This window comes from Grampus griseus, assembly GCF_964374135.1.
Source record: "Grampus griseus genome assembly, chromosome: 7".
NCBI lineage: Eukaryota > Metazoa > Chordata > Mammalia > Artiodactyla > Delphinidae > Grampus > Grampus griseus.
The window spans coordinates 34,481,193-34,500,933 of NC_139001.1; the positions used below are offsets into that span (position 1 = coordinate 34,481,193).

A 19,741-nucleotide genomic window follows, 5' to 3' on the forward strand; every position below is an offset into this window, starting at 1 on the left:
ATATTGGATACTGGGTATATAGTGGTGAATGAGGGGAAGGCGGATTAAGTTAAAGAATTATGCAGCGCCCTCCAGGCAAAGGCAAACGCCTTACAACAAACTACACTGGCATTTAAATACTACTATGGCTGTTGATAGATGCTGATGGCTCGAATTCAGGTGATGGCACTGGAGAGAAGTGATTTCAGTAATTGGAATAGGCAGGATTTGATCTGTTAGATGTGAGGGCTGAAAGGGAAGGGACTTGAAGCCTTCTGGAGAGGGTAGATGCCATTACATTTTACGAAGTGAAACACTGGCATTTTTTGAATATGTACGTGTTTGGATAGGAGTTTGAAGTACACGTGAGCCAAACAAAAGCAAACGTTGTTTGGAGAAAAAAAAATTTTCTGAGGGGCACAGGCCTTTTGATGGTACTTTAAACACGAAGTCAAAACAGTAAGGACCAGGACAGGACTGAGTGTTAACCAACCCCAGCACTCAAAGGTTATTAGCATACAACAACCAGTGCAAGTCACTGCTTTTCTCTTTACATTAATAAGGAGTCTCATGAAATTTTATTCAATTTCAAGGGTACAGACAAGAAGCAAATTTCACAGAGAAATAATGCAGCAATATAATCACTGGCTTGGATGGCTGTACTTGAGGTTGTTCAGAGTGCCAAGAACTATCTGGATTATCAGCTACCCAGTTTTCTCCATTCTTCAGCTTTTTGCCACATGAGGATCCATTAGTCCTAACTAAAATGGAAATGAGGTGTACTTACAGACATAATATTTTATTCTCAGGATGCCAGAAAATGTAGAACATCTTTCTGAAGTAATAGGGGCTTCAGTCTGTAAGTGGGTCACTTATTTCCCCAATAGGTTTACCTCTAAGTCAACTTGAAGCACAGCCTTCAGGATTTCAAGCTTAAAAATATGGTTTAAACTATTTTCATCCTATTTTAAAATGGTTACACTGACTGGAAATTCCCTGAAACAGCTCAGTTATATTTGATAACTTTGTAGCACCCCAAATTCATTACACACATTTAATGCATAGTTCCCAGACCTGCAGCAGTAAGTAATACAACCATAACCATTCTAATCATATCATAGTTTAATAAGATATTGGTCCCTCTAGGTGAAGTCTACAAAGCAAAGGACTGCGCAGATTTGCTGCCACGTTTCCTCTACGGCACTGTAGTAGGCACAAGCAGTTGAGCTTTTACTTTAACTAAGGTTATTAAGAGTTACTAAATTGACAGTGATAGAGTGAATTTGTAAAGTATCCTCACCATTTTTTCATTAAGAGGTGAAATGATAATCTTAGAATAAGGATAAAAGGATTGTAGGTGCATTGGAAAATTAAAATGATTGGATATAATATGGCTGCTAATATAGCCCAGAGTTAAACAGAAGGACGAAAAGTGGGGAGGGAAAGGGAGTTTGGAAGCCTTTCTGATCCATACCAAATTTCACACAATTATGCATAAGATTGTGTTTAGGTACAAATCCACTGCAATTCAAGTTTTTAGACAGAGGCCAATTATAAATTCATTATTTCGAAGTCAAAAGTACTTATCACGTCTTCTAGATCCCACTTAAATAAAGTCTTCTTAAAAACTTATTAATAATATTTCAAACCACTAGGTTTCAGTAGGCTGGTGAATAGACATACCCTATATCAGTACTAGAGGACTAATACTTTACATGAAAAATCATAGCAAGGCAGTTTACCAGAATTCTCATAGAAATGCACATTAGCCTATTTTACATGGCACCTGTAAATAGCATCTGAGGAAATTTTTACAAAGATAATTCAGTAGTCTAGGTAATAATGTACACTAGAACTTTGGCATCTATGTTACACTTTAAATCAACCAATAGTTCTATCAGTTCCTGCAAGCAGCCTACTTGAATATGACAGTCGACTCATCAGTAAAATTTCAATGCCATTTATCAATGTGTTATAATGAACAACTTTAATTAAAATAAATCATTCACCTAGGATTTTAATTGATTTTTATAGATGAGAAGGAACCTGAATGATTCTATTTATGATACATTTATAAGTCAAGTAAGAATCTGGCAAGACCTCCAAAGCCAATGGGAAATGATTTGTCTGATGCCTATGGTGGGAAGGGTATAAAGCACAGCTATTATAAGATGGTGACTGGCAGAAAACAAAGTTCTTCTATTTTCTAGTGACCCTGGCAGAAAAAAATACTGCTTCAAGATCTGGACACACATAAAGATACATTCGCCAACGCAAATGTCTATCACTAGGTCCCCTCCCCTTTTAAAAAAGATATATTAGGATCCGCATTCTCAAGCGGAGGTGGTGTCACCCCCAAGTAGGACCAAAAAACCCCCTTACTCTTTTCATGTATAAAGCAGATATAATATATATACAGCATATCTATGATACTAAAATTCAATGGGGGGAATTCCCTGGCAGTCCAGTGGTTAGGACTCCACACTTTCACTGCCAAGGGCTGGGGTTCAATCCCTGGTTGGGGAACCGAGATCCCACAAGCTGTGTGGCGTGGCCAAAAAAATTCACTGGGGCACTATTAAAAAAAGTTTAAAAGGCTTTGGGCCTGGGGTTGATGAAAAAAAGCTTTAAGAAACACTGAATTATAAGTCAATCTCTGTCACAGGCATTTCTTCTCCCCACCGTCACTATGCTATGTCAAAATACCCTGTGGCATTTTTGGTATTTGGAATTTTCGTAAGAACATAATGTCTCTAGGGCAATACTCCCAGAATAATTAAGATTAAGAAATTTATCATCAGCTCTAAACACATTTAATTATGGCATCTAAGAGGAGACTTATCCTTAGAAACTGACACCAAGTTAGGAAAATCAATTAACATTTATCTGATCATAATTACAAGTACAATCTTAACAACTATATTAAGAATTACAGGTTTGAGGTTGGCACTGGCAGCTGAAATTCAAAATTGCCACTTAAAATTCAAAATGAAAATCTGCAAATCCTTTTTAGAAAGCATTCCCTTTCTTTACACTATACTGTCACAGGTGACTTTATCCATTTACTATGATATTGTAGTAAGTAAACACTACTTTGCCATGAAGGAAAAAACTGTGATCAGAGATCATAATGTAGTTCTGGAAGACTATACATTTTCACTATACACAGTATATAATAAGGTGCACTCTGTACTGCAAGTAACATGCAATGATTTGGTTGTAGAAACGTTAATGTAGTTTCTGCTACATCAGAATTCTGTGTAGGTGTTTACAGTTTGGGGGTCATAAGGATGAAAAGAGCAATTATTTAATGCTTACATAGTAGAGATGTCTGAATGCATAACATACAGTTACCAGTAGGCATTAACATGGAAATTACAAAAAAATTAAAAAAAAGATTAACCTATATAAACCTAAGTGTAAGGATGGACTTTATTTAAAAAAAAAAGTCTTTTAAGGACTACAAATTACAAAGTAAAAGCAGATCACTATGTAGAAACCTAGTGAATACATTTTGTCTGCGCATGAAAGCTTTATCAAAGTCATTCATTTAACAATTTCACCCCCTTCACAACCGTATCAGTTATGATGCTCTTCTTCATAAGGTTATTATACCTTTATTTCAAACTATATTACATGTTATTCCCTCAAGATAAACTTTTAAACACCTAATTTTTAGCTCCTAAGAATGGCACCTCTGAAAGGGGCAATTCCCACGCAGTCTCTGGCGGCATTATTCCAAGCTCATTTCTTTCACCAATCAAAACAGCTTTCAAAATGTTCACTTTTAACATGAAATCTTTCCACCAAAAAGTGTGGCCACATTTTCTTTTCTAATGACTACATATAAAAATGGGTAGCAGCAAGAAAAGATGGAAATTAAAAGGCAGCCATTAAAATAAATGGATCAACTGTACAGAAGAGATATTTGGCTCATGGCAATTTAAAATATTGGCAACTGGGGTAAATTAGTAGGCAGATGCTTGAGTCATATATGAATCTGTGAAGAGAATGAAGCTGGCCCAGTATGACCAAGTAGGATAATCATTATCACTGCACTTCATTCTTTGCAACAAATACTCTAAGCCAACAGGAAATCTGAGTTATATTTAGAATCCCAATCAGAACATGCTAATAACCACTTTTCTTTCAACAATTTTCTGGGTTTAGTACAGTCATTTGCTTTACTTATACTGTTTTATGAGTCCTTTCTTACCAATCTAAGTGTATGACAACTGTAAAATACTTTAAATGACAATGCTTTTCCAAGGTATATTTGAAAATGGCGGTATGAAAAGAATATTCATTTGTTTTGTCTAGAAAGAAGCAAACTGAATGCAGAGGTTTCTCAATGGGTAAAAGCTCAACTTTTTTCTTCCCACCACCACCACATACAATTTCCCAAACACCTCACTTTCAAGTTTGTTCTCCATGGCTTCATTTTAAGGAATGAAAATCAGAGAGCAAACAATTGAGCTCAAGTACATCTGGGGTTAAAAATGCAAGAAAATATCAACATGCAAGCAGTGGTCCCAATACTCAAGATTCATGTAAATGAATCTACTGTATATGAGATTTCCATTGAGGAGCAGGGCTTTGGGCATACCAAATTATCACACAAATCACTGCCTTCTGAGACTCTGGATACTTTTACAGTTTAATTTGCAAACAGAATTTTTATAACAAATTATTTTTAACCAAATCATATCTTGAAAACTGTTTATATAGAAAACCCAGGGAAAAAGTGAACTGTTCATTGTGGAAGGCCTTAAATTACATTATTACAGTAGAAAATACAGGAGGTAGAAGATAACTGAAAAGACTAATGCAACATTAGATTCAAATCTATAGCTCCTGTAGCTACTTAAAACATGGTTTTAGAAACTAAATCCAACATTTCCAGTAACCATAGAAACAGTTAAAATAAAATTTGCCATGAAAGCCCTTATATCATGCTTGATATAGGGAGGTAGGAAGATGTAAGAACCAGGACACATGAGACATGACATTTTATCTACAATTCCTGTTTGCTTTACTGAGGGTGTAGTTTCAAATTCAGTCACCTTCTTCAGCTTCAGACTCAGATTCTAGAAAAGGGGAAAAGTGCAGTCAAGCATTACATGGTATCAGAAAGCAAAACTTCTGTTTATAACTTTATTTAAGGAATTTTATTAATAATGCTCTACTCATATGAGGGGGATATTAAATGTATTCATTTGTAAACCTCAAAATTCATAAATATTAACTATTCTCAAAATTTTCTAATTTCCTAAGAATGACAGTATTATGGCCAAGCCATCAAAATACCTGAAGTCTAGTTTTCCTCACCTACTTTAAAGTAATAAGTTTTTGCAGGTCTGTCATAAATGAACAAAAATCTGTACTCGCATACAAAATGGTACCTGAATGAAAGAAGGCAACATGTATGGACATACTCTTGGCCACGTTAAAATAAGTTCTCAGGCTTTACCAAAAAAAAAAAAAAAAAACCTGCTCAAATGAAAAGACTTACCTTCTTCAGCATTTTTGAGCCACTCTACAAACTTTTTCATTTGCTCAAGGAAGACACTTTTCCCCTTGGCAACATGTGCATCTTTATACCACTTCAGAATGGGTTCTTCACTCAGAACTTCAGCTATAAAGAGAGCAACCTTTACATTTGTGGAGTTTTCATACAGTACTTCTCTAACTAAGGCAGAGTTAGAAACCCCCTAAGGCAGCTGTCCTCAACCTTTCTGGCACCAGGGACCGGTTTCCCATGGCGGGGTGGGGGTGGGAGATATGGCTCAGGTGGTCACGTGAGCGACGGGGGCGGCAGATGAAGCTTCACTTGCTCACCCGCTGCTCACCTCCTGCTGTGCGGCCCGGCTCCTGATGGGCCGCAGACCGGTAGCGGCCCGTGGCTCGGAGTTTGGGGACCCCCTGCCCTAAGGTGCAAACGCCTTCAAGGCAAAAAAGATCTCACTGAAAAGCAAATATTTCGGTTGCTTACAAAATAAATCTGTGTTCAGAACTCTCTTAACTGGTTTCTTCAATGAATTAAAATTTAAAGTAGAAAAGATGAAATGAGAACACTACATTAAGAAACTTTTTATCAACTTGTGGCCAATGTATGAACCTACAAACAGGAAATCAACCTTATTAAACCAGTGATTCTTTCAACTGAAGGCAGTTTTATCCCTTGGGGACACCGGACAATGTTTACAGACATTCTTGGTTGTTACACTGGGGAGAGGTGCTACTGGCACCTATTGGGCTGATGCCAGGGATGCTGTTAAACACTCTACAGTGCATAGGACAGTCACCTACAAAATAGTTATCTGGCCCAAAATAGTAGTACCAAGGTTGAGAAATCTTGTGATAAATGATCAGGGATATCTCATAGATAATTCTTTAATTTTTTTTTTTTTTTTTTAGGTGTGAAAATGGTACTGTGATTTTTTAAAAGTCCATGTGTTTTATAGATAAAATTAAAAGTTAATTACTAACTTTTCCAGAATTAAATGAAGATTTCTAAGATTTATTTCTAAACAATCTGAGTGGAGGAAGTGGAGGTATAGATACTTTAAAGAAACCTAACCACAAGTTGATAATCACTGAAGCACAGGGTACTTGGAGTTCATTACCCTATCCTTTAAAAAACAAAACAAAACCAAACCTGGGGATGCAGGGATGCAGGTAGACCTCTAAGTTTAAAATATGGGAACCAACAAAATCATCTGTCTGGGGAAGAGGACTGGGGGAATATAGGAGGCAAAGTTTGAGGCCTCATCAAGAAGGCTTTAAATTTTAACTTGTTAATAAGCTTTAGAGATTTTTTAAAGATAATGCACTCAAAAGTAACTAATTAAATCAGAGACAACTCAGTCCTGTGATTAGAGTAAAATATTTTAGGGTGCTGACGTTCAGAGAACTACTCATTAGAATTATTTTGAGTTTCCTAGGATATTTGTCAAATGTATTCACAAAATTCAAAATTTAAATTACCTTTATAAAAAAGCACCACTATTTTCTGGAAGGCTTTCATGAAATGAATGTTGTCATAGCAATACTCCTGAATCTTCAGTAACAGAGTCAGCTCAGATTGACCTTGAGTTGTAAAGGCAGCAAGTAGAGGGCTGTATTGCTTTTAAAGGGAAGGGAGAAAAGATTTAGTCATTTAGTACGATGGCCGTCTATTATAAATTCCTAAGACATAACTCATCTTTTATAATCACTGTGAATTATATTCTGTTTAGTGGAAGTTAAAAAAAAAGAGTAAAGCAGAAAAATTAAGCATTTAAATCAAAAAAGCAATACTACACCAAGGATTCCAGATAATTGTGAATACAATGTTAACATTTTAAAGGGAAAAAAAAAGAATCCTCCTGTTTTCCAATATTCTCTCAAAAGCAAAGACCATATTACAGGTTCAATCTACTTTTAAACATGTATTTGTTTTTAACCTGTGAGCCAAAGAAAGCCCAAATCAGACTTTTTAAAAGGTTATCATCAATAGTTAATATGTTATTTGTCTACTTACTGGTGGTTTATCCCCAGGAAGCACAGGATGTGATAAATCCTTTTAGAAAAGTACACTGACAGTTCACTTACCCCCACTTACAAGAATAATGTTTTACCAAGGCACAGTTCTAATACCTTCAAGTGCTTGATGGCTTGCTCTGCTACAAGCTCCTCTTTTTTGTTCCATTCCACAGTGCTCATTACACTGGACCATATTATTCCGATGACAACTGGTTCTGGGATGTTGTTTTTTTTCATCTCCTCCTTGACATACAAAATTATCTGCAAAAGAATCCAAATTTAGTACAGAAATAAGTTTGATATGTAGATACTACACACATGAAACTCAGACCTTTCACAAAAGCATAAACACCTTTCCATGCCACTAGCAATGACCAGGAGACCATATATAATCATAGAACTTTTAGAACAAGGAGGTACGGACTTCTAGTTCAAACCCTGTATTACACATAGGCGAACTACCTAGGAAAAGACCAAGATGGAAACAGAAGGTCTGTCTATTGGCTTGCACCTTACAAAAATCCCCAAGTGTTATGATTTCTGGGTACCCATAAGGCAATGAATATGAAAAAGACTGAGGCAAAGTCCCAGCATAACATTCTATAGCTATTATAAAACTCACTGGTGAAATACTTTGAAGTTTCTGAAATGAGTAAAAATTTTCTTAGCCAGAAACTTGGCCATATAAAGATAGTTTAAATAAGAATATCTCACATCCTTAAATGGATCACCACGGGACATCTGTTCTTGAAGTTCTTTCTGGAGTTCCTTACGAGCTCCTATGGTTTGCTGATTCCGAACATACTCTGAAAGCTCTTTCAAGCCTGCCTCAGTAAAATACTTTGTGAAGTGTTCAACGCTTTGTTTATTGGCAGGAAAAAGTTCCTGAAAGGAGAATTTAATCTGGTTAAATGGTCTTCAAATCAGATTAAGAAAAACACTTTTCCTCGTTTCACAGATTAAAAATGGGAAAGTTGCCTATTAAGCTTTCAAGACTGTGAAGAATGAAAAGTTACAAACCATCAGTCTGTTATCCATGCTCACTTTCCGAAGACTTGCAGCTACTGCATTGATATCTTTTTCATTTATCCATGATTTAAAGAGCTTTACAGCAAAAGCTGCTGAAACCCCTGTAGAAAAACAGAGCTTACTTAACAGAAGTACCTGCCTGGATTTCAATGACTATCTCCCATTTCCTCCCTCTGAGGTTCCACCACACAGGATTATTCACTTTATCCCCAAGCTTACCCCTGAACTTCCCTCTGCCACTGCTTGCCATTCTACTCCAATTTCTCTACTCTACCATTTGCTAGTTGTGTACTGTCAGTCAAGTTAAACTGTTTTCTGATGTGTAAAATGAGAGTAACAATTCTTAACACTTGACAGGGTTGTTGTGAGAATAAAAAATAAGGCATGTTAAATAACTCAGTACTCTAAGCAATAAAAAGAAGTTAGCTTTTAAATTACTGCACAGAAAAATTTAACTATGGAAATCACAAAAGGGAACTTATTTTCTTTTTCAGCTTGCCATTTTCCCCATTTTCTCTATTCAAGATGTTCCCAAGTTTCCCAGTTGGGATTAATCTCTCTCTGGGTTTCCACAACATTTTTTTTTTACTTTACAATCAATCACATTTTGTCTAGACCCTGGATAGACAGTTGTTAAGTCTAAATGCCAAAGGTATACATTAAATAACTAATGAGCTGAAATGAACCAATTAAATTTAAGGATACTAGTTAAAAAACTAAGACTATCACACAAGTCAAATCTACATAAACTATATCTTAACTTTCATATCAGTTCATCTTTCAGGCTCTTATCTACTCCACCCTCAGCCAACTAAAGATCATCCTTTACTAAAGGTTGATTACCTTCTTTAACCAAATTCTCATTATAAAGGCTATTAAGAATGGATGCGTTAAGTGTTCCATTAGCCAGAAGAACACCAGTCAACATAGCCAGCTTGTTCCTCTCCGACTCTGAAAAACCCTTTAAGAACAGCAGCAGCTATAAAAGTAAATAGTTAACGGTTAAAAGAGCAAATGCATTACATAAATAGAAGCAGTAAAGCATATTATACTGGTTAAAATTGTGGGCTCTGGGGCCTAACCATCCAAGTTTATATCTTGGTTATAATACTCACTAGCTGAGTGACCTTGAGCAAGATACTTAACCTCTGTCTCAGTCTTCTCATATGTGAATGTGGATAATAAAACTTGTTTCACAGGGCTTTTGAGAATATTAAATGAGTTAATAATTAAGACAGTGTCTCATATTCATTAAATGATACTATTAACCTTACCAAATTTTCTGTGCACTTATATGTAGAATATCTAAGACTCAGAGAGCAAGTATGTTAAATTTCTCCTTGTTAGCTCTGATCTGCTACTCTCTGTCTACTAAACAAACCCCACTTGGATTTTAACCCCTTTGCCACTTGTTTGGATATAGAGCTAAGAAACAGTGTACAGCAAATTACAAAATGATAGACCCCCAAACTTCATTTCAAAGACAGCCTACCTAAATATCTAAAATTATCTCAAATCCGTGGCAGAATTAGGATTTAACATTCCCTTCTTTGACCCCAACCTTCTGTTTTCCACAAAGCATATTGCTGCTCATACCTTTTTAACTTCATCTTCAAAACCCTTCTCCAGGTATTTGTAGCGCCTGATTAACTTGTTAAAAACCTGTAAGAATAGTAAAGGAACTGAATGATAACCTCATACGTAAAAATGTCAGATTCCCAAAAGATCTAAGTCAGGGCAACTAAGACCTCTCCACAGTATCTCCAGAATAGCAAAGAAGTGAACCTTTCATCAGATGTTTAAACCAGCTTGGGAAGTCTGTCAATTCCCAAATCCTACAATATACCAATACTGTTAACACTTTAACTGCCACCCTGCAATAGATTTTATTGCCAAATATCAAAGCATGGACTAATTATTGCTCAAATACAAGTCATTTACCCATTTGTAGGATATTAACAGAATAGGATCATAAAATATAGTTCTACTTTCCTAATGACATAGACAACAATCCCTAGGTTAGATGCATTTTAATTCTTTGCTTACAGTAACACAAGCATAACTATGTATGCAACTTTCAAATGAGATTCTGACTGGTAAAGAAGCTAATCTGCCTCATTCACCTTTAAAAAGCTACATGCAGAATAATTTAGTGATGAAAATCACGACAGGGAACTGATTTTCCTTTTTCAGCTTGAATTTTTTCCCTAAACAATGGATTAATTTTAGAGGGACAAACAGGAAAAGGAGAGCTGATTCAATTTTTTTCTATTTTGTTTTCCTCAGCACATTTTTAAGTTCCTAAACCATCATACTGTACACCCAGAACACCTCTAAACCTTCAGCTCAGATTCCTTCAACCTGCTACCAGCAATCTCTTAAAAGCAGAATATTCCTTAAACATTAGATGGTAACAGTTAACTGAAATAATTATGTAAAGTTTAATTTACCTGAGCAAATGCTTGCATGGTCTCTAGGTCTTCTTGTGCTGCGAACACACAGACATCTGTACGCATCATGTCATCTGCCAGTGTACCACCTGGGGCTAAGGTATATTTTACAAAAAATTTACAATGACCTTCATTTAAAATTAGTAATTATTTCAATCTTACTTTCTTTTAAACTTTAACTTAACTTTTTATTTTTATGTTTCAGGTGTACAACATTATAGTTCAACCTCTGTATATACTAGTCAATCTTATTTTCTGTAAGGATTCTCATTATAAAATAAACTGATAAAAATTCTGAGATGATTTGAAGGCGAAGTCAATTTCTCAGTAGGAACATGGCTGGTTGGTTCAATACGTGTGAACAAAGTGAAAACAATTTACTGGAATAAATAAAATAACCCTCTTCAGCAACCCAATGAAACTCACTCACTGCATTAATTCAGCAGTGCCAAATCTGTCACTCAAGTGGAGATGTTCAGAATTGGTTCTGACTTTCCATATAGAAAACCTTTCATAAACTTCCAAAGAGGCTGGGCTATAAAAACCTGCAAGTTAGAGACTTTATCTTTTAGATACATTTGTAAGTATTTATGGATAAAATGATGTCTGACATACACTTTAAAATACAGGGGAGGGGAGATGAAGTCGGTGGGGTAACAGATGAAGTAAGATCGTTAAACATTGCTGAAGTTGGATAGCAGATCCTTAGTTTATTACACTATTCTCTCCAGGATATGTTTGAAAATCTTATTAAAAACGATCCTTTAAAAAGCATTTTAAAAAGCGGCTTACTGATAGCAGTATTATGAATAGAAAATAGGTATGTTTCCCATTTCTTACTACAACTGATACTACAATAAAAGAGATACTCATCTGACTAGGCATTAGAACATATGAACATTTAAGTTCCTGTTCCACCACTGAGCAATTGTTTGATCACATGCAAGCTACTGAAGCCTCTCTAAGACTCCATTCTGCATGTATACAAATAGAGTTCTGATTCTATCAGCTTGGCCGAGGTTCAATACACTGTTATTGTGAAAACATTTTGGAATACTTTAAAGAGCCATGGAAATGAAATTACCAGTATCCTTTGAAAATATGTAACTAAGTAGCACATTCTATTAAGATAGTCTGAGCCTGTTGAGGGTGGAGGCAGGAGTAAATCAGCAGGGCTATGGGTAGAAATATAATGTGAGCACATAATGTAACTATGAATCTTCTAGTAGCCATATTAAAAATAAAAGGTGAGGGGCTTCCCTGGTGGCGCAGTGGTTAAGAATCTGCCTGCCAATGCAGGGGACATAGGTTCAAGCCCTCGGCCGGGAAGATCCCACATGCCACGGACCAACTACCATGTGCCACAACTACTGAGCCTGCACTCTAGAGCCCGCAAGCCACAACTACTGAGCCCCCGAGTCACAACTACTGAAGCCCACGTGCCTAGAGCCCGTGCTCTGCAACAAGAGAAACCACCGCAATAAGAAGCCTGCACACCACAACGAAGAGTAGCCCCTGCTCGCCGCAACTAGAGAAAGCCCATGCACAGCAATGAAGACCCAACGCAACCAAAAATAAATAAGTTTAAAAAAAAGTGAAATTATTTTGATATACTTTAACCCAACACATCAAAAATATTGATTTTAACATTTCAGTATTCAAAATATTAGAGATATCTTACATTCTTTTTAGCATTGTCTTTAAAATCCAATGTGTATTTTACATTTTCAGTACCTCTGAATTTGTACTAGCCACATTCTAAGTGATTGATAACCACAAGTGGCTAGTGGCTAATACATAGAAGAGTGCAGGATTAGAGTCTTCAGGTACAGAGCTGTCCTGAATTGGTTCCAGGACCGTCGTGGATACCAGAATCTGCAGATGCTCAAGTCCCTTATATGAAAGGGCATAGTATTTACATATAACCTACACATATCCTTATGTATACTTTAAACAGTCTCTAGGTTACTTATAAAACAGAATACAATGTAAATGCTACATAGTTACTGGAGTATGGGAAATGCAAGTTTTGCTTTTTGGAACATTCTGGACAATCTCCCACCACCACTCCAGGGAATATTTTTTATTTCTGATCCACAGTTTGCTGAATCCATGGATGCGGAACCCTCGGATACGAGGGTTAAATTTATAAAGTATTTGGTAAGACAGAACAAGAGATAGGGATTTCTTCATTAACTGAGAGTGTACAAACACAAGTTGGAAAAATCACTGATGGAAGATATTGTTGGGACTTATATGTCAGACAAGTCTTCCCCAAATGTTATGGTTCTGTAATGGATTTCAAATATAAAGCTAGACAGAGCAATGCAACTGGCAAATTTACTATAATTTGAGAAGAAAAAAATGGGAAAATCCTAAGGGGGTAAAAAAAAAAAAGCCACCCTGATTTGATAGGTTTGTCAAATAGTTCATATTCTGGATTCTACATAATCCTCATACAACACACCTCCCACAAGACCCAGACACTTACCCAGCATTCCACCGGCCACCAGAATGTCAAAGAGTGTTTCTGCATATCGGCGATAATCAAGTTTTGCTCCAGAAGCATCAAGAAACTTTGCTACTGCTTCCAAATCAGTACCAGTTTCAGTTAAGCCTTGAATAATGCAGTCTTGAAACTGAGTAGGGTCAAACCTCTCTTTTTCATCTGGGGGAAAACCCCAAAACATTCAGTTTTAAAAGGCTTACTAAAATACCATGAAACCATAACCTTATGAAGCTATAACTACTGAATAAGTTAACCACATTCATCACAATTTCATTTATTTCAATAGCTGGAAAAAACAAACACTACCTAGATTACCCAAGACCTGCAACACAAGCAAACACAACAGGAGACTAAACACACGTGCTTTGCAAGTTGCACCTCTACAAGTGCAAGGCAGGACTGCCTATCATAAGAAGTGTGGGGCTTCCCTGATGGCGCAGTGGTTGGGAGTCCGCCTGCCGATGCAGGGGACGCGGGTTCGTGCCGCGGTCTGGGAGGATCCCACGTGCCGCGGAGCGGTTGGGCCCGTGAGCCATGGCTGCTGGGCCTGCGCGCATCCGGAGCCTGAGCTCCGCAGGGGGGAAAAAAAAAGGAAGTGTGTGGCTTTTCTCCCACTATTTTTTCACACAAGTCTCCTAAGTGAGCTAAATGAGCTGGTGTGTTCCTACTGCCAGGTTACCATTTCCACCTGGAATGCTCTTCCATTGCCTCTGAGCTTTTCTGAAATTTAGGATATCTTCTATACCTCAGGTAAACTTCATTCCTGAGTGAAAGGGAGCTCTTGATTTTCTTTAAAAGTGCCCATAACACTTTCTACTTAAAAAAAAAAATCACTCATTTAATACTTATTAAGGTAATCTTTAGAAAGTACATTTACTGAGTATCCAATACATGTCATGTAGCAGTTATGAGTAAGGGCTCTGGATTCAAACTGCCTGATTCAAATCGAGATCACTGCCTGTCTGAATTTTAGCAATTGGCCCCATTCTTCATGTTTGAATTTCCCTATGGTAAAATGGTGATTAAGAGTAGGACCTATCTCATAAAGTTGTTGTGAATATTAAATGACATAAATAAAATATAAAGCATTCTGAAAAGTGCCTTGGGTACATACCTAGCCTTTACTGTGCTGCTATCACACACTCCAGGGTAGGGTTTGATTTCCCTATCTAGGTTAGATGATATCTTAATTTCTACACAGCACTAGGGTGACCAACTCTTCCCTGTTTGCCTAGGACTTTCTTGTTTTTAGCACTGAAAGGATCTGTGTCCTGGGAACTCTATTCAGTCCCAGGCAAATTGGGATGGTTGTTCACCATACCCAGGACCCAATCATCAAGGACTAGGAGGCCACGAGTGATCGCAATCTGGAACTGGGGAAGTGACATCTCTTCCTGGTACTAACAACAATAATAAAACTACTTGATACTATATTTACACAAAGGCGGTATCAGTAATCCACATAACTTGAGGATACAGAGTTTTCCATTACTGCAGAATTGCTCTGGTTCCCAACTTCTATGCCTCCTCTTGAGAAAATTTACTGGCTTAAATCTAAATGAATCTGCAAAGACTAGAATCCAATTACTCCTTGGTCTCCCTGCTGTAAGGGGGCAGGCTACAATCAGAAATCATAAAAGATTCTGTAATATATATTTCAAAGTGTCTGCCACTCAGGATAGAAAAACACAATTTATAACGAGCAGCCTATCCAGTTCTCTATTTCCTAAAAGTTTCCTGTAAAATAAGGTCAATATGTGCTTTTGAGCAACAACACTGAAAAGTGTAGGGGTAAAATATTAAACCCAATACAAAATATATCTGAGACCACATCTCACTTAACTGTGTGTCACTAGTGCAGTGCCTTGCTACAGAATTCAATATTCATTGAAGTACCTGATAATACACAGAAGTAGTTAATATAATTCTCGTAGTTTTCTTACTAAGTTTGTGAGGGAATAGTTTCAAAAGACACTGCAATGTGAACTCTGTTCCATAATTAACTTCCATGGGTTAAAGTCTGATTTTTCTCCCACAAATGTTCACACAGTTTGGGTGAAACTAGTAGTCACGTTAGGAGCTCTCCTTTTATAAATTAACCTTTTCCCTCAAGCAAAAGTTTCCTTAAATGAAATTCAGCGAGTGAAAATGCAGCCCATACTTTCTCTTTTTTAGAGGCACTTTATCTGCACAACAAAAACATCATTCACTAACCTGCTTAGATACATATATGTTGATACCAAAAGTCTTAAAGGTAGTAGAAATATTAAGGATGTATCTGAAATGGCAGTCAACTAGAAATTCAAGTTCCTTTCGGTACTTTCTCTTTAGGTTTTAATGCTAAGCAATAGCTTGCCAGAGGAACCAAGACATAAAAGTTACTTTGGAGGTCTGAAGAGAGATATTAAAATATAAATATTTACCTCTTTTTCTGGTTTTAAAACGCTGGCCTGATAGCGTTGGCTTTTGCTGCTTTTGATTATTCATAAAAGACACCCTGGGGGGGAAAAATAAGGCCTTAAAAATATCAGTGCCCCAACATCCATTTTAAAAACAAAGTATCAAACCCTGGCCTAGTCACATGTAAACCATATAGAACATACACTTAAAGTCTAGCAAGAGACCTGGGGCAGGCACACAGAATTACCTTTGCTTGAATTAAACTTAAGTTCAAAACCTGCATTTCTTCCTACACAAAACCCTTTAAAGATGAAATGTGAAGCACACTTTTAAATGACTTTTCAGCGCCACAACGACTAGTGGCAAATCACCCACCATAAACAGAGGTTAGTCTCTTCCTCTTTAAATTCGCCTACATCTTCCACCACTCTGAGCACCACAGAGGACTAACAGAGATGACCACCACAGTCAGGAGGTATCCCAAATATGCACGTCAATTTAAAGACGCTATCAGAGGGCGAATCCCTTCATCGAGGGGCCTAGTTATGAGGAGCACTACCCTACTCTGAAGTCGTGCCCGTGACCGCAGCGTGCGCTTGCACCACTCCAGCCTGAGAAAGGGGCTGAGAGCCGGCCTAGCCTTCTCCGCCCCATACCTTACAATACAAGCCGCCTCCCTGGGCACGTGTCTCCCCATCCAACCCTTCCCGTGCCTCCCGCCCAGGACCCCCTTGGGCACGGCGGGGACTCCTCGCCCTCAGCCCCCTCTCTACTGACCCCGTCGTTGACGGTGGCGGCCGCTGCAGCGAGCGGACCACAGGCGCCGAGGCGCTTCGCGCCTGGGGCCCAGCCGCCCCGTACATCCGCCCTCCCTCCCGGGAGAGCAGCGGAGGCGGCCGCAGTGGTGGTGGCGGCTCCTCCGCCCCGCCTGCCGAAACCCCCCACGCATACATCACCAAACAGAGGCCACGGCTGCTTTGTTACCCAGGCCGGGCAGGGCCGCACGGGGACCTGCCCAGCCCACTGCCTCCGCCTGTGGCGCCGCGGGGCACACTCGGGCCCCACGTTCCGGCCCGGGCACCCGCCCCTCGGCCTCCCTGCTGAAGCAGCGGCCCCGACTTCTGAATCCCGGCGCCGGATCTGATCCGGCCTCATGCGGCGGCCTCCGCCCGGGCCCATCCAAACCGGGCCGCACAGGACCTGCCGCCTCCCTCATCCTCTGCCCAGCGACTACGAGCCGCAACCTCGGCCCGAGACGAGCGGGCCCTGCGCCTCACCGAATTTAAGGCGAAGAGGAAAGAGCCAGAAATCCCGGAGGTGGCGGCAACTGCAGCGGTGTCTCCTCTGCGACCGGAACTAACGAGAGGAGGGGAGGAGGAGGGAAGAGGTGCCACCCCCGCCCCGGCCGGTCTCCTATCGCGAGATTTCTTCCTCTGGTGCTCTGCCCGCCCCTCCCTGATGGCGGCTTCGGGGTGTGGGGTGGGAAAGGAGGCAAAGGAAGCGAAGAGGATTTTCAAAGATTTTTTATTCCTCTATTGGATTCCAGATTTCCCGGAAACTTAGCCTAGACTAGCCCATCTTTCTTCCATCGCCGTGTCCTCCGGCCTCTTAATTAGCACATGGAGGGGTTAGGAGAACGAATATCCCCCACCACCCCTGCCGGTGTCGAGGAAGTTGGACACGTCCGGCCTGAGTCCCTTCCCCACCGAGCCCCCCCACCCCCCACGCCCCAGTAGCGCCGGAAGTCGAAGCCCGAGGGCTGGGGGCGCCCGGGCCCTTCGTGGGCGGAGACCGAGTTGGCTAAAGGGTCTGTACGTGGTCTCTGCTGCGGCTGGGCTTGGCAGCACTTGCTCAGGCTAAGTCCGAAGCGGGGCAACATTGCTCTGCGGTGCTGGCTGGGTGGGGTTGGGCACTGCCCCTCTTAGGAGCGAGGAAAATCCAGATAGGGGTCGGAAGGAAGTTCGGCCCTCCGACTGTGGCCGCCATCCTTGCAGTGGTCTTGGTAGTTCCGTCCTGAGTATGATGGTTGTGGGAACTTGGAGATCATCAGAATCCTGTGGAGGACTTGTTAAAACACCTTGCTGAGCTTCGCCTGAATTAGGTAGATCTGGTGTGGGACCCAAGAATGTGCATTTCTAACAAGTTCCCTGTGATGCTTGATGCTGCCAGTCTAGGGACCTCATGGGTGAATCGCTGAATTAGAGGATGTATCATCAGAGAGCTGGGGGACTAAAAGTGCGAAAAGTACTGTGGACGTTGTAAACCTGTACAAATAACGATGCACAGTGTCTCCAGGATCTAGCCTCATATTTATATTCCGTTTGTACCATAGTTGTTTGCCTGTCCATCTGCTTCCTTACTCTCCTACTACCAGAGGAACCCTAAAAACAGGGTTTGTCCCTAAAATCACCTTTCTTGGACCCTGCTTCTCCTCCTTATCAAATATTTGGTAAATTAGTTTGTTTTAGTTGATTTATTTTTCCTTAACAATCTGATCTTTGCCCCATGCTCCTCCCAATTTCATGGAAAATTACTTTCTCAGAGTTCTTTCCCAGAATTATTGCCAAATCCAGTGATGCTTTCAATCTTGAGCATTTAGGGTGTTACCCATCTCCTTAAAACTTCACTCCAACTCTCCTGGTTACCTCTGCATAGTCCTTTGTATTTGCTGGCTCATCTTTTTTTTTAAAACATCTTTATTGGAGTATAATTGCTTTACAATGGCGTGTTAGTTTCTGCTTTATAACAAAGTGAATCAGCTATACATATACATATATCCCCATATCTCCTCCCTCTTGCGTCTCCCTCCCACCCTCCCTATCCCACCCTTCTGGTCACAGAGCATCAAGCTGATCTCCCTGTGGTATGCGGCTGCTTCCCACTAGCTATCTGTTTTACATTTGGTAGTGTATACAAGTCCATGCCACTCTCTCACTTCGTCCCAGCGTACCCTTCCCCCTCCCCGTGTCCTCAAGTCCATCCTCTACGTCTGCGTCTTTATTCCTGTCCTGCCCCTAGGTTCTTCATAACCAATATTTTTTCTTAGATTTTTTTTCTTATATATGTTAGCATACGGTATTTGTTTTTCTCTTTCTGACCTACTTGGCTCATCTTTTTTGTAGTCACATCTTATATCATCTTTCCTCAGATTTTCTTACGTGGCAGTGTCATACATTCTCAGGGATTTAACTTTTATCTCCATTTAAAAGAGTTCCAAATTTATCTATTGAACAAATATTCGTTGAGTCCAGGCTCTGTGCTCTTTGAGGTTGAGGGAACAGCAGTGGAAAGATCCTGAGGTAGGAGAAAAAAACCTGACCTACTGGAGGAACTGACAGGGCTAGTGTGACTGGGGCTTGGTGGGAGATGAGAGAACTGTGCGTAGCAGAATGAAGTGGCAAGAGTCAGACCTCTAAGTCTAGCCCCGTCCTTTTTCTCAAGCCCCCAATCCACCCTACCTGGTATCTCTCCTGGAATACCAAACTAAACCCTTAATACTATTGATTACTCTTCCCCCAAGACTGCGTTTCTCACTTCTGAAGTTCTGTTAAAGATATAATGTTTCACTAATAAAAATAATAGCTACTTTAATTTAGCAGGTATGTATCATGCATTCTTCTAAGCACTTTCCATATTAACCTCATTTAATCCTCAAAACTACACTATATTCTAGAAACTATTATTAGCCCCGTTTTATAGATGGGAAGACTGAGGCATAGAGAGGTCAAGTAACTTGCCCAAATTTATTGAACTAGTAAGTAAAAAGCTTGACTGGAGCCCAAGCAGTCTGACTCCACCATTATAATATACTGCCTTGCCACCATGATCTTATTTATTTACCCATTCAACA

The 19,741-nt window shown here is 39.5% G+C and overlaps 1 protein-coding gene across 1 annotated transcript; it reads right to left on the reverse strand.

Annotated features, from left to right (window-relative positions):
• Positions 1-534: 534 nt before the first annotated feature.
• BZW1 (basic leucine zipper and W2 domains 1) lies at positions 535-17,279 on the reverse strand. Its single transcript, XM_082657649.1, has 12 exons — positions 17,169-17,279; positions 15,915-15,988; positions 13,474-13,650; positions 10,983-11,077; positions 10,129-10,194; positions 9,376-9,511; positions 8,524-8,633; positions 8,218-8,388; positions 7,618-7,764; positions 6,967-7,105; positions 5,492-5,614; positions 535-5,066 (listed from the first exon to the last, which is right to left on the reverse strand). The coding sequence occupies exons 2-12, from the start codon at positions 15,976-15,978 to the stop codon at positions 5,035-5,037; spliced, it is 1,260 nt and encodes a 419-aa protein (XP_082513775.1). The 5' UTR covers positions 15,979-15,988; positions 17,169-17,279; the 3' UTR covers positions 535-5,034.
• Between the last annotated feature and the right edge of the window lie 2,462 nt (positions 17,280-19,741).

What these genes read in the sequence shown, in the direction of transcription:
- BZW1 (XM_082657649.1), bottom strand. Translation starts at nt 15,978, where the DNA reads ATGAATAATCAAAAGCAGCAAAAGCCAACGCTATCAGGCCAGCGTTTT. An exon ending in GGTGGCCGGTGGAATGCTGG is followed by an intron (nt 11,078 to 13,473) that starts GTAAGTGTCTGG and finishes AATATACCTTAG; the next exon opens with CCCCAGGTGGTACACTGGCA. An exon ending in GCTCAAAAATGCTGAAGAAG is followed by an intron (nt 5,067 to 5,491) that starts GTAAGTCTTTTC and finishes CCCCTTTTCTAG; the next exon opens with AATCTGAGTCTGAAGCTGAA.